This window comes from Tachyglossus aculeatus, chromosome 11, assembly GCF_015852505.1.
Source record: "Tachyglossus aculeatus isolate mTacAcu1 chromosome 11, mTacAcu1.pri, whole genome shotgun sequence".
NCBI classification, from domain to species: Eukaryota; Metazoa; Chordata; class Mammalia; order Monotremata; family Tachyglossidae; genus Tachyglossus; species Tachyglossus aculeatus.
The window spans coordinates 23,888,698-23,902,278 of NC_052076.1; the positions used below are offsets into that span (position 1 = coordinate 23,888,698).

The window sequence follows — 13,581 nt, forward strand, 5'->3', positions numbered from 1 at the left end:
AATAAATACGACTGAATGAATGAATGAATGAATGAATATATATATAGACTGTGAGCCCACTGTTGGGTAGGGACTGTCTCTATATGTTGCCAACTTGTACTTCCCAAGCTCTTAGTACAGTGCTCTGCACACAGTAAGCGCTCAATAAATACGATTGATGATATATATATATATACATAATATAATATATATGATTGATGATATATATATACATAATATAATATATATATGTATATATATTGTGTGTATATATATATACACACAAGTGCTGTGGGGCAGGGAGGGGGATAGAGCAGAGGGAGGGAGTCAGGGTGATGGGGAGGGGAGGAGGAGCAGAGGAAATGGGGGAAGAGGAAAAGCGTTTAACAAATACAGTAAAAAAAATATAAAAAGGCAAGGAATCGGTGCCAGGAAGAGCCGAGAAACAGAAGCAGGAAATCCTCAACAGGAGAAAGCAGGACAAAGAAAAAGTCATCCTTAAATCAGCCAGAGCTGACATGCCCAAACACTGTGTTGCCACAAAGGCCTGTAACCCCACAGGGTCTACTGGAGTTCATTTCCAGCGGGACAGTAAGAGGAAAAGGACGGCATTTCAGCCGGCATTCCTAGCCAGTTTCTCGCTTTTTCACAAATGGAGAAATAAAGCAGGAGGGGCTATCTGGTAGCCAAAGACGCCTTGTTTATTTTTAAAAGGATATCCCCTAAACTGAATGGGCATCTTTGTTCCGCACATAAACACTTTCTATTTTTGATGTTGGCTTCGGAGAAGCAGGATGCAGTTGTGTGAAGAATTCCGAGAGAAATGGGATATTCTGGGTTAGAAATCACCGGGCAGAAAAAAAAATCTCATTGCGAAGATTTCTCTAGATGATAAAGAATGGCTTCCTCTTTTTTTTTTTTTAGGGGAGTCTTTCTTTTTCCGAAAAACTGGCCTTCCCCTTTGGTTGTAAAAGCTCAGCATGGCCTAGAGGAAAGATCCAGGGTCCCGGATTCAGAAGGACCTGCGTCCTAATCCCGGCTCCGGTGCTTTCATTCATTCAGTCAGTTGTATTTATTGAGCGCTTACTGTGTGCACAGCACTGTACTAAGCGCTTGGGAAGTCCAAGTTGGCAACACATAGAGACGGCCCCTACCCAACAGCGGGCTCACAGTCTAGAAGGGGGAGACAGAGAACAAAACAAAACATATTCACAAAATAAAATAAATACAATAGGTATGTACAAGTAAAATAAATAAATAGATAGAGTAATAAATAAATAAATAAATAGAGTAGTCAAGTGACTTGCCTAAAGTCACACAGCTGACAAGTCGCAGAGCCGGGATTTGAACCCACGACCTCTGACTCCCAAGGCCAGGCTCTTTCCACTAATCAATCCATCAATCGTATTTATTGAGCGCTTACTGTGTGCAGAGCACTGTACTAAGCGCTTGGGAAGTCCAAGTTGGCAACACATAGAGACGGTCCCTACCCAACAGCGGGCTCACAGTCTAGAAGCGGGAGACAGAGAACAAAACAAAACATATTCACAAAAGAAAATAAATTGAATAGATATGTACAAGTAAAATAAATAAATAGATAGAGTAATAAATAAATAAATAAATAAATAAATAAATAGAGAAGTCAAGTGACTTGCCTAAAGTCACACAGCTGACAAGTGGCAGAGCCGGGATTTGAACCCACGGCCTCTGACTCCCAAGCCCGGGCTCTTTCCACTAATCAATCCATCAATCGTATTTATTGAGCGCTTACTGTGTGCAGAGCACTGGACTAAGCGCTTGGGAAGTACAAGTTGGCAACACATAGAGACAGTCCCTACCCAATAGTGGTCTCACAGTCTAGAGGCGGAGACAGAGAACAAAACAAAACATATTCACAAAATAAAATAAATAGAATAGATATGTACAAGTAAAATAAATAGATAGAGTAATAAATAAATAAATAAATAGAGAAGTCAAGTGACTTGCCTAAAGTCACACAGCTGACAAGTGGCAGAGCTGGGATTTGAACCCACGACCTCTGACTCCCAAGCCCGGGCTCTTTCCACTAATCAATCGATCAATCGTATTTATTGAGTGCTTACTGTGTGCAGAGCACTGTACTAAGCTCTTGGGAAGTCCAAGTTGGCAACACATAGAGACGGTCCCTACCCAACAGCGGGCTCACAGTCTAGTATATATAGAGAAGCAGCGTGGCTCAGTGGAAAGAGCACGGGCTTTGGAGTCAGAGGTCATGGGTTCGAATCCCGGCTCTGCCAATTGTCAGCTGTGTGACTTTGGGCAAGTCACTTCACTTCTCTGTGCCTCAGTGACCTCATCTGTAAAATGGGGATTAAGACTGTGAGCCCCACGGGGGACAACCTGATCACCTGGTAACCTCCCCAGCACTTAGAACAGTGCTTTGCACGTAGTAAGCGCTTAATAAATGCCATTATTATTATTATTATTATGACTGTGGGTTCAAATCTCAGCCCCGTCACTTGTCAGCTGGGTGACTTTGGGCAAGTCACTTCACTTCTCTGGGCCTCAGTTACCTCATCTGTAACGTGGGGATGAAGACTGGGAGCCCCCCGGGGACAACCTGATCACCCTGTATCTGTAACCTACCCAGAGCTTAGAACAGTGCTTTGCATATAGTAAGCGCTTAACAAATGCCATTATTATTATTATTGAGCGCTTACTGTGTGCAGAGCACTGTACCGAGCGCTTGGGAAGTACAAGCTGGTGACATATAGAGACGGTCCCTACCCAACAACGGGCTCCCTTCAAAGGCCCTAGAAGCTTTCAGACATAATAATAATAATAATGATGGCATTTATTAAGCGCTTACTATGTGTAAAGCACTGTTCTAAGCGCTGGGGAAGTTACAAGGTGATCAGGTTGTCCCACACAGGGCTCACAGTCTTCATCCCCATTTTACAGATGAGGTAACCGAGGATTTCTCCTGCTGCACGGTGTCCAATCTGATTAATTTCTAACTACCTCAGTGCTTAGTACAGTGACCGGCACATAGCAAGTGCTTCAATCAATCAATCAATCAATCAATCAATCGTATTCATTGAGCGCTTACTGTGTGCAGAGCACTGTACTAAGCGCTTGGGAAGTCTAAGTTGGCAACATATAGAGACGGTCCCTACCCAACAGCGGGCTCACAGTCTAAAAAGCGGGCTCACCACTGTATATATGTTTGTACATATTTATTACTCTATTTATTTTACTTGTACATAGTTACTCTATTTATTTTATTTGGTTAATATGTTTTGTTTTGTCGTCTGTCTCGTCCCTCCTAGACTGTGAGCCCGCTGTTGGGTAGGGACCGTCTCTAGATGTTGCCAACTTGGACTTCCCAAGCGCTTAGCTCAGTGCTCTGCACACAGTAAGCGCTCAATCAATCGTATTTATTGAGCGCTTACTGTGTGCAGAGCACTGTACTAAGCTCAATAAATACGACTGAATGAATGAATGAATGAGGCACAGAGAAGTTAAGTGACTTCATGCCCCAAGTTCATTTTGGTCCAACGCACAGGTAGTGACTCATTCCCCAGCTGCCGGTGGATTTTGAGTCTTCTTTGTCAAATGTTTTCGGGGAGCGGCAGCGGGGGGAAGCCCTGGGGAATTTTGGCAGGGATGGAGGGGGACGGGGGCGGAGGAGGGCAGAGAGGCGGCGGGTAGGAAGAGGGGGTGTCTGCGGAAGAACTGAGGCACGGTTACGACTTTCTCTGGAGCTGGTCCACGTCCCCGGGCCTGCCGGGCTCAGACAGTGGGTTTCACCAAGAAAAAGCCCGCTTTGTAATCAATCAATCAATCAATCGTATTTATTGAGCGCTTACTGTGTGCAGATCACTGGACTAAGCGCTTGGGAAGTCCAAGTTGGCAACATATAGAGACAGTCCCTAATGATGATGATGATGATGATGATGATGATGGCATTTATTAAGCACTTACTATGTGCAAAGCACTGTTCTAAGCGCTCGGGTAGATACAAGGTAACCAAGTGGTCCCACGTGGGGCTCACAGACTTAATCCCCATTTTCCAGATGAGGAAACTGAGGCCCAGAGAAGTGAAGTGACTTGCCCAGAGTCACACAGCTGACAAGTGGCGGAGCCGGGATTCGAACCCATGACCTCTGACTCCAAAGCCTGGGCTCTTTCCACTGAGCCACACTGCTTCTCTAAGTCCCTACCCAACAGTGGGCTCACAGTCTAAAAGGGGGAGACAGAGAACGAAACCAAACATACTAACAAAATAAAATAAATAGAATAGATATGTACAGGTAAAATAAATAAATAGAGTAATAAATGTGTACAAACATATATCCATATATACAGGTGCTGTGGGGAAGGGAAGGAGGTAAGATGGGGGGATAGAGAGGGGGACGAGGGGGAGAGGAAGGAAGGGGCTCCTTCCTTCCCACTGTAGACTGTGAGCCCGCTGTTGGGGGTAGGGACCGTCTCTAGATGTTGCCAACTTGGACTTCCCAAGCGCTTAGTACAGTGCTCTGCACACAGTGAGTGCTCAATAAATATGACTGAATGAATGAATGAAAGAGCCACTGGGTGACGGCCACGAGTTACATCACTTAATAATAATAATGGCATTTATTAAGCTCTTACTATGTGCAAGGCCCTGTTCTAAGCGCTGGGGGGATACAAGGTGATCAGGTTGTCCCACGGGGGGCTCACAGTCTTCATCCCCATTTTCCAGATGAGGTCACTGAGGCCCAGAGAAGTGAAGTGACTTGCCCAAAGTCACACAGCTGACGAGTGGCAGATGGCATTCATTAAGCGCTTACTATGTGCAAAGCACTGTTCTAAGCACGGGGGGGTTACAAGGTGATCAGGTTGCCCCCGCGGGGCTCAAGGTCTTAATCCCCATTTTACAGAGGAGGTAACTGAGGCCCAGAGAAGTGAAGTGACTTGCCCAAGGTCACACTTGTGACAAGCGGTGGAGCGGGATTCGAACCCCTGACGTCTGACTCCAAAGCCCGGGCTCTTGCCACTGAACCACACTGCTTCTAGACTGCTTTTAGACTGTGAGCCCACTGTTGGGTAGGGACCGTCTCTATATGTTGCCAACTTGTACTTCCCCAGCGCTTAGTCCAGTGCTCTGCACACAGTAAGCGCTCAATAAATACGATTGATTGATTGGCAGAGCCAGGATTCGAACCCATGACCCCTGACTCCAAAGTCCGCGCTCTTTCCGCCGAGCCACGCCGCGGGCGCGGTGTCAAGGAATCGTGCGAGGTTTTTATGATCCGCTTAGCAGGGCAACACGGCGTGGCTCAGTGGAAAGAGCCCGGGCTTTGGAGTCGGAGGTCATGGGTTCAAATCCCAGCTCTGCCCGTTGCCAGCTGGGTGACTTTGGGCGAGTCACCTAACTCCTCCGGGCCTCAGTGACCTCATCTGGAAAATGGGGATGAAGACTGTGAGCCCCATGTGGGACAGCCTGATCACCTTGTATCCCCCGCGGTTCTCAGCACATAGTAAGCGCTTAACAAACGCCCTCATTATTATCATTATCGTTATTCCCAGGTGCAGATGGAAATGGCATCGGCGAACGGCATTAACAATTCCGGCTGTCACTTGTCACCGTTTACAACTTCCAACTTCCCTTGCCCAAATTCCCCTGCTTCAACCTCATCCCGACAGGTTCTCTGAGGAAAGAGAAATGCCAGCCCCGGAAACACTGACAAATTTCCCGATGATGAGCGAACGTCCTCAGAGTCATTCCTGACGCTACACTTGGACTTCCCAAGCGCTTAGTACAGTGCTCTGCACACGGTAAGCGCTCAATAAATCCGATTGGATGAATGAATGATTCTTCTTAACACTTGCCCGGAGGTTAACGGAGATCTGGGCTTATCCTGTGTCCACCCACTTCTCTCCCCGCGTAGTCCAGTGCTCTGCACACAGTAAGCGCTCAATAAATACGATTGATGAAATACGATTGATAGCCGTGCTGGTTTCGGGGGTCGGCTGCCCATCACCAGCAAGAGAAGCAGCACGGCCGACTGGATAGAGCCCGGGCCTGTGAGCTGGACGACCTGGGTTCCCATCCCGGCTCTGCCACGTGACTGCTGTGTGACCTCGGGCTAGTCGCTTCACTTCTCTGGGCCTCGGTTCCCTCATCTGTCAAATGACGATTAAGGCCGTGAGCCCCATGCGGGACTCGGACTGTGTCCAACCTGATTAGCTTGGATCTACCCCGGTGTTTAGTATAGTTCATTCATTCATTCATTCATTCATTCAATCATTCAATCATATTTATTAAGCGCCTACTGTGTGCAGAGCACCGGACTAAGCGCTTGGAAAGTACAATTCGGCAACAGATAATAATAATAACGATGGCATTTATTAAGCGCTTACTACGTGCCAAGCACTGTTCTAAGCGCCGGGGAGGTTACAAGGTGATCAGGTTGTCCCACGGGGGGCTCACAGTCAATCCCCATTTTACAGATGAGGGAACTGAGGCACAGAGAAGTTACGTGCCTTGCCCAAAGTCACACAGCTGACAATTGGTAGAGCAGGGATTTGAACCCCTGACCTCTGACTCCAAAGCCCGGGCTTTTTCTACTGAGCCACGCTGCTTCTCCATGAGTCTGCTGTGTGACCTCGGGCTAGTCACTTCACTTCTCTGGGCCTCGGTTCCCTCATCTGTCAAATGATGATTAAGGCCGTGAGCCCCATGCGGAACTCACGCTGTGTCCAACCTGATTAGCTTGGATCTACCCCGGTGTTTAGTATAGTTCATTCATTCATTCATTCAATGGTATTTATTGAGTGCTTACTGTGTGCAGAGCACTGAACTAAGCGCTTAGAAAGTACAATTCAGCAACTGATAATAATAATGATGGCATTTATTAAGCACTTAGTACGTGCAAAGCACTGTTCTAAGCGCTGGGGAGGTTACAAGTTGATCAGGTTGTCCCCCATGGGGCTCACAGTCAATCCCCATTTCACAGATGAGGGAACTGAGGCACAGAGAAGTTACGTGCCTTGCCTAAAGTCACACAGCTGACAATTGGTGGAGCAGGGATTTGAACCCCTGACCTCTGACTCCAAAGCCCGGACTTTTTCTACTGAGCCACGCTGCTTCTCCATGTGTCTGCTGTGTGACCTCAGGCTAGTCGCTTCACTTCTCTGGGCCTCGGTTCCCTCATCTGTCAAATGATGATTAAGGCCGTGAGCCCCATGCGGGACTCGGACTGTGTCCAACCTGATTAGCTTGGATCTACCCCGGTGTTTAGTATAGTTCATTCATTCATTCAATCATATTTATTAAGCGCTTACTGTGTGCACAGCACTGGACTAAGGGCTTGGAAAGTACAATTCGGCAACAGATAATAATAATAATGATGGCATTTATTAAGCGCTTACTACGTGCAAAGCACTGTTCTAAGCGCCGGGGAGGTTACAAGGTGATCAGGTTGTCCCACGGGGGGCTCACAGTCAATCCCCATTTGACAGATGAGGGAACTGAGGCACAGAGAAGTTATGTGACTTGCCTAAAGTCACACAGCTGACAATTGGTGGAGCAGGGATTTGAACCCCTGACCTCTGACTCCAAAGCCCGGGCTTTTTCTACTGAGCCACGCTGCTTCTCCATGTGTCTGCTGTGTGACCTCAGGGAAGTCGCTTCACTTCTCTGGGCCTCGGTTCCCTCATCTGTCAAATGATAATAATAATGATGGCATTTATTAAGCGCTTACTACATGCAAAGCACTGTTCTAAGCGTTGGGGAGGTTACAAGGTGATCAGGTTGTCTCACGGGGGGCTCACAGTCAATCCCCATTTTACAGATGAGGGAACTGAGGCACAGAGAAGTTACGTGACTTGCCTAAAGTCACACAGCTGACAATTGGTGGAGCCGGGATTTGAACCCCTGACCTCTGACTCCAAAGCCCGGGCTTTTTCTACTGAGCCATGCTGCTTCTCCATGTGTCTGCTGTGTGACCTTGGGCAAGTCGCTTCACTTCTCTGGGCCTCGGTTCCCTCATCTGTCAAATGATGATTAAGGCCGCGAGCCCCATGCAGGACTCGGACTGTGTCCGACCTGATTAGCTTGGATCTACCCCGGTGTTTAGTATAGTTCATTCATTCATTCATTCAATGGTATTTATTGAGTGCTTACTGTGTGCAGAGCACTGAACTAAGCGCTTAGAAACTACAATTCAGCAACTGACAATAATAATGATGGCATTTATTAAGCGCTTACTACGTGCCAAGCACTGTTCTAAGCGCCGGGGAGGTTACAAGGTGATCAGGTTGTCTCACGGGGGGCTCACAGTCAATCCCCATTTTACAGATGAGGGAACTGAGGCACAGAGAAGTTACGTGACTTGCCTAAAGTCACACAGCTGACAATTGGTGGAGCAGGGATTTGAACCCCTGACCTCTGACTCCAAAGCCCGGGCTTTTTCTACTGAGCCACGCTGCTTCTCCAAGTCACACAGCTGACAATTGGCAGAGCTGGGATTCATTCACTCATTCATTCATTCAATCGTATTTATTCATTCATTCAATCGTATCTATTCATTCATTCATTCAATCGTATTTATTGAGAGCTTACTGTGTGCAGAGCACTGGACTAAGCGCTTGGGAAGTACAAGTTGATTTAGAAACGGTCCCTACCCAACAGCGGGCTCACAGTCTAGAAGGGGGAGACAGACGACAAAACAAAACAAGTAGACGGGCATCAATACCATTAAAATAAATAAATAGAATTATAGTGCCTGGCACATAGTAAGCGCTTACCAAAAAACCACAGAAAATGAGAACAAAACAAAAACACCTGGTTGAGCAGGACATTCTGGAGGTGGGCTTCCAAAATGTCCCCAGATTCAGAATTCCCCAGATTGAGAAGCAGCGTGGCTCAGTGGAAAGAGCCCGGGCTTTGGAGTCAGAGGTCATGGGTTCGAATCCCGCTCCGCCACATGTCTGCTGTGTGACCTTGGGCAAGTCACTTCACTTCTCTGAGCCTCAGTTCCCTCATCTGTAAAATGGGGATTAAGACTGTGAACCCCACATGGGACAACCTGATCACTTTGTATCCCCCCCAGCGCTTAGAACAGTGCTTTGCACATAGTAAGCGCTTAACAAATGCCAACATTATTATTATTATTATTATTATTATTATTATTATTATTCACTGTCACTTTCCCTCCCTATTTTGGGAGGAAGGGGGTGCGGAGGGTTTAGGGTAATTTGAGTTTCTCGGTTTGACTGTACGCGGTATTTTCCTGCTCTCACTTTTAGTACATAGGAAGTGGAAAACTGAGGTAGCAGAAACCCTTTTTTGTTTCTTCTTTGAAATGCTTCAGTGCTTATTACGTGTCAAGCGCTGTTCAAAGTGCGGGGTTAGATCAGGCCGCTCGCAGTCTGAATAGGAAGGAGAACAGGCGCTGAATCCCCATTTTGCAGTTGAGGAAACTGAGGCTCAGAAGAAGCGGCATGGTATAGTGGATCGAGCTCGGGCTCAAGAGCCGGATGGTCATGGGGCCCAATTCCAGTTCTGTCACTTGTAATAATGATGGTATTTGTTCTGTTCTAAGCACTGTTCTAAGCGCTGGGGAGGTTACAAGGTGATGAAGTTGTGACTTGTGACTTTTAGACTGTGAGCCCACTGTTGGGTAGGGACTGTCTCTATATGTTGCCAATTTGTACTTCCCAAGCACTTAATACAGTGCTCTGCACATAGTAAGTGCTCAATAAATACCATTGATGATGATGATGATGATGATGATGAGGTTGTCCCACGGAGGCCTCACAGTCTTAATCCCCATTTTCCAGATGAGGGAACTGAGGCCCAGAGAAGTGAAGTGACTTACCCAAAGTCACCCAGCTGACAACTGGCGGAGCCGGGATTTGAACCCATGACGTCTGACTCCAGAGCCCGGGCTCTTTCCACTGAGCCACGCTGCTTCTCCAGCAGCGTCTAGCAGGCACACTTGTCGGCCGTGTGACCTTGGGTGAGTCGTTTCACTTCTCTGGGCCACCGTTCCCTCATCTGTAAAATGGGGATTAAGACTGGGAGCCCAATGTAGGACAGGGAACGTGTCCAACCTGATTACACCGCCTTACCTCCTTCCCCCCGCCTTACCTCCTTCCCTTCGCCGCAGCACCTGTATATATGTATATATGTCTGTTCGGATTTATTCCTCTATTTATTTATTTGTCTTACTTGTACATAATTATTCTATCTATTTTATTCTGTTAATATGTTTTGTTTTGTTCTCTGTCTCCCCCTTCTCGACTGTGAGCCCACTGTTGGGTAGGGACCGTCTCTAGATGTTGCCAACTTGTACTTCCCAAGCGCTTAGTACAGGGCTCTGCACACAGTAAGCGCTCAATAAATACGATTGATTGATTGATTGATTACCTTGTATTTACCCCAGAGCTTCGAACGGTGCCTGGCACATAATAAGCACTTAATCAATCAATCATATTTATTGAGCGCTTACTGTGTGCAGAGCACTGTACTAAGCCCTTGGGAAGTACAAGTTGAACTTAAATGGCATCGTTATTATATTATTATTATTATTATGTAAAATACTTGCCCAAGGTCACCCAACAGGCAAACTGCAGAGCTGGGATTCGAATCCCGGTCCTCCGACGCTCGGGTCCGTGCTCTATCCACTAGGCCAGACGGTTTCCCGGCGTGATCCTCTATGCCAAGGGACCCTCTCTATATGTTGCCGACTTGTCCTTCCCAAGCGCTTAGCACAGTGCTCTGCACACAGTAAGCGCTCAATAAATACGATTGAATGAACGAATGAAAAACCGCTCCCCAACCCTCAACTTCGCGACGGCGACTGCAACGATTCAGACCAAACGCTGCGACCCAAACCTTGGGAGAGTACGACACACCACAACGGCGGACACGACGGAGAAGCAGCGTGGCTCAGTGGAAAGAGCCCGGGCTTTGGAGTCAGAGGTCATGGGTTCGAATCCCAGCTCTACCACAAGTCTGCTGTGTGACCTTGGGCAAGTCACTTAACTTCTCTGTGCCTCAGTTCCCTCATCTGTAAAAATGGGGATTAAGACTGTGAGCCCCACGAGGGACAACTTGATCACACTGTATCTCCCCCAGCGCTTAGAACAGTGCTTTGCACATAGTAAGTGCTTAACAAATGCCATTATTATTTTAAGCGCTTAGTACAGTGCTCTGCACATAGTAAGCGCTCAATAAATACGATTGATTGACACGCTCTGAAACACGAACTATGGACACCGGCCATCTGCCTCCAGGACGAAATTCCCCGCCGATTCAAGGGAACGCCGTCTGCGGCGAAGGCAGACGGAGCCTGGATCCGATTTTCCGAGAAACTTTCTGACCCCAAAACGAGTCATCCCGACCGCGGGAAACTATTTTACCAATGAAAACCAGCGGAAAACCAGGTTCGCCAGGAGGTAGCAGGAGGAAAAGGGCTCGGTTGGGTTCGATCCGCCTCAGGAAGTCCGGCTCGAATCCTACCTCTTGAAATGATTCGCCAGGACGCCGACGAGTTCTCCTATCCGACTCTCACTTGTCGGTTGTCCGCTGAAAAGGCAGGTGATCAGATCTTTTTTGTTTTTGGTGTGGAAGACCACAAGTTGGTCCTTCCCATTGGAGACGCTCAATCCAGTCAACTGCAAAGAGAAAACGGCAATCCATCAGCCGTATTTACTGAGCCTTACGTTCATCCATTCATTCATCCGTTCGGTCGTATTTATTAAGCACTTACCGTGTGCAGAGCACTGTACTAAGCGCTTGGAGAGCCCACTGTTGGGTAGGGACTGTCTCTATATGTTGCCAACTTGTACTTCCCAAGCGCTTAGTATAGTGCTCTGCGCACAGTAAGCGCTCAATAAATACTGTTGATGATGATGATGATGATGATGGATGTTGCAAACTTGTACTTCCCAAGCGCTTAGTATAGTCCTCTGCGCACAGTAAGCGCTCAATAAATACTGTTGATGATGATGATGATGATGATGATGGATGTTGCAAACCTGTACTTCCCAAGCGCTTAGTATAGTGCTCTGCGCACAGTAAGCGCTCAATAAATACTATTGATGATGATGATGATGATGATGGAGAGTACAATTCAGCAATAGAGACAATCCCTGCCCACACCGGGCTTACATTCTAGAAGGAGGGAGACAGACATCAAACCAAGTAAACGGGCATCTAGCTTTATTTCTATTTATTCTGATGACTTGACACCTGTCCACATGTTTTGTTTTGTTCATTCATTCATTCAATCAATCGTATTTATTGAGCGCTTACTGTGTGCAGAGCACTGGACTAAGCGCTTGGGAAGTAGAAGTCGGTGACATCTAGAGACGGTCCCTACCCAACAACGGGCTCACAGTCTAGAGGGGGGAGACAGTCAACAAAACAAAACATGTGGACGGGTGTCAAGTCGTCAGAATAAATAGAATTAAAGCTAAATGCATATCATTAACAAAATAAATAGAATGGTAAATATGTACAAGTAAAATAAATAGAGTAATAAATCTGTACAAACATTAGAGAAGCAGCGTGGCTCAGTGGAAAGAGCCCGGACTTTGGAGTCGGAGGTCATGGGTTCAAATCCCGGCTCCGCCAATTGTCAGCTGTGTGACTTTGGGCAAGTCACTTCACTTCTCTGGGCCTCAGTTAGCTTTTGTTGTCTGTCTCCCCCTTCTAATAATAATGTTGGTATTTGTTAAACGCTTACTATGTGCAAAGCACTGTTCTAAGCGCTGGGGTAGATACAAGGTAATGAGGTTGTCCCACGAGGTGCTCCCGGTCTTCATCCCCATTTTCCAGATGAGGGAACTGAGGCCCAGAGAAGTGAAGTGACTTGCCCAAAGTCACACAGCTGACAAGTGGCGGAGCTAGGATTTGAACCCACGGCCTCTGACTCCAAAGCCTGGGCTCTTTCCACTGAGCTAATCGAGTCAGACTGTGAGCCCGTTGTCGGGTAGGGGCCGTCTCTAAATGTTGCCGACTTGTACTTCCCAAGCGCTTAGTCCAGTGCTCTGCACACAGTAAGCGCTCAATAAATATGATTGAATGAATGAATGAATGAATGAGTCAATATAACTACATAGAATTATAGGTATCTACATATCAAAACAAGTAAATGGGCATTAATATAAATAAATAGAATTACAGATATGTACATATAGACAAAAGTGCTATGGGGCGAGAACGAGGCCCAGTGAGGAGGTGAGCGGTGGCAGAGGAGCGGAGGGTGAGGGCTGCGATGGACAAGGACAGAAGGGAGGTGAGGGAGGAGGGGGCGAAGGGATGGACAGCCTTCAATCAATCAATCAATTGTATTTATTGAGCGCCTACTGTGTGCAGAGCACTGTACTAAGCGCTTGGGAAGTCCAAGTTGGCAACATATAGAGACGGTCCCTACCCAACAGTGGGCTCACAGTCTAGAATTGAAGTCTTGAAGCCCAGAGTGAGGAGTTTTTGCTTGATCATCAACATCAATCATCATCAATCGTATTTATTGAGTGCTTACTATGTGCAGAGCACTGTACTAAGCGCTTGGGAAGTACAAATTGGCAACATATAGAGACAGTCCCTACCCAACAGCGGGCTCACAG

The 13,581-nt window shown here is 47.0% G+C and overlaps 1 protein-coding gene across 1 annotated transcript in view; it reads right to left on the reverse strand.

Moving 5' to 3' along the window:
- Positions 1-13,581, reverse strand: part of MYO1D (myosin ID) — a 350,574-nt gene that overhangs the window by 90,561 nt on the left and 246,432 nt on the right. The window contains 1 exon segment of the mRNA XM_038754744.1: positions 11,471-11,625. Coding sequence (XP_038610672.1) covers positions 11,471-11,625 — 155 coding nt within the window.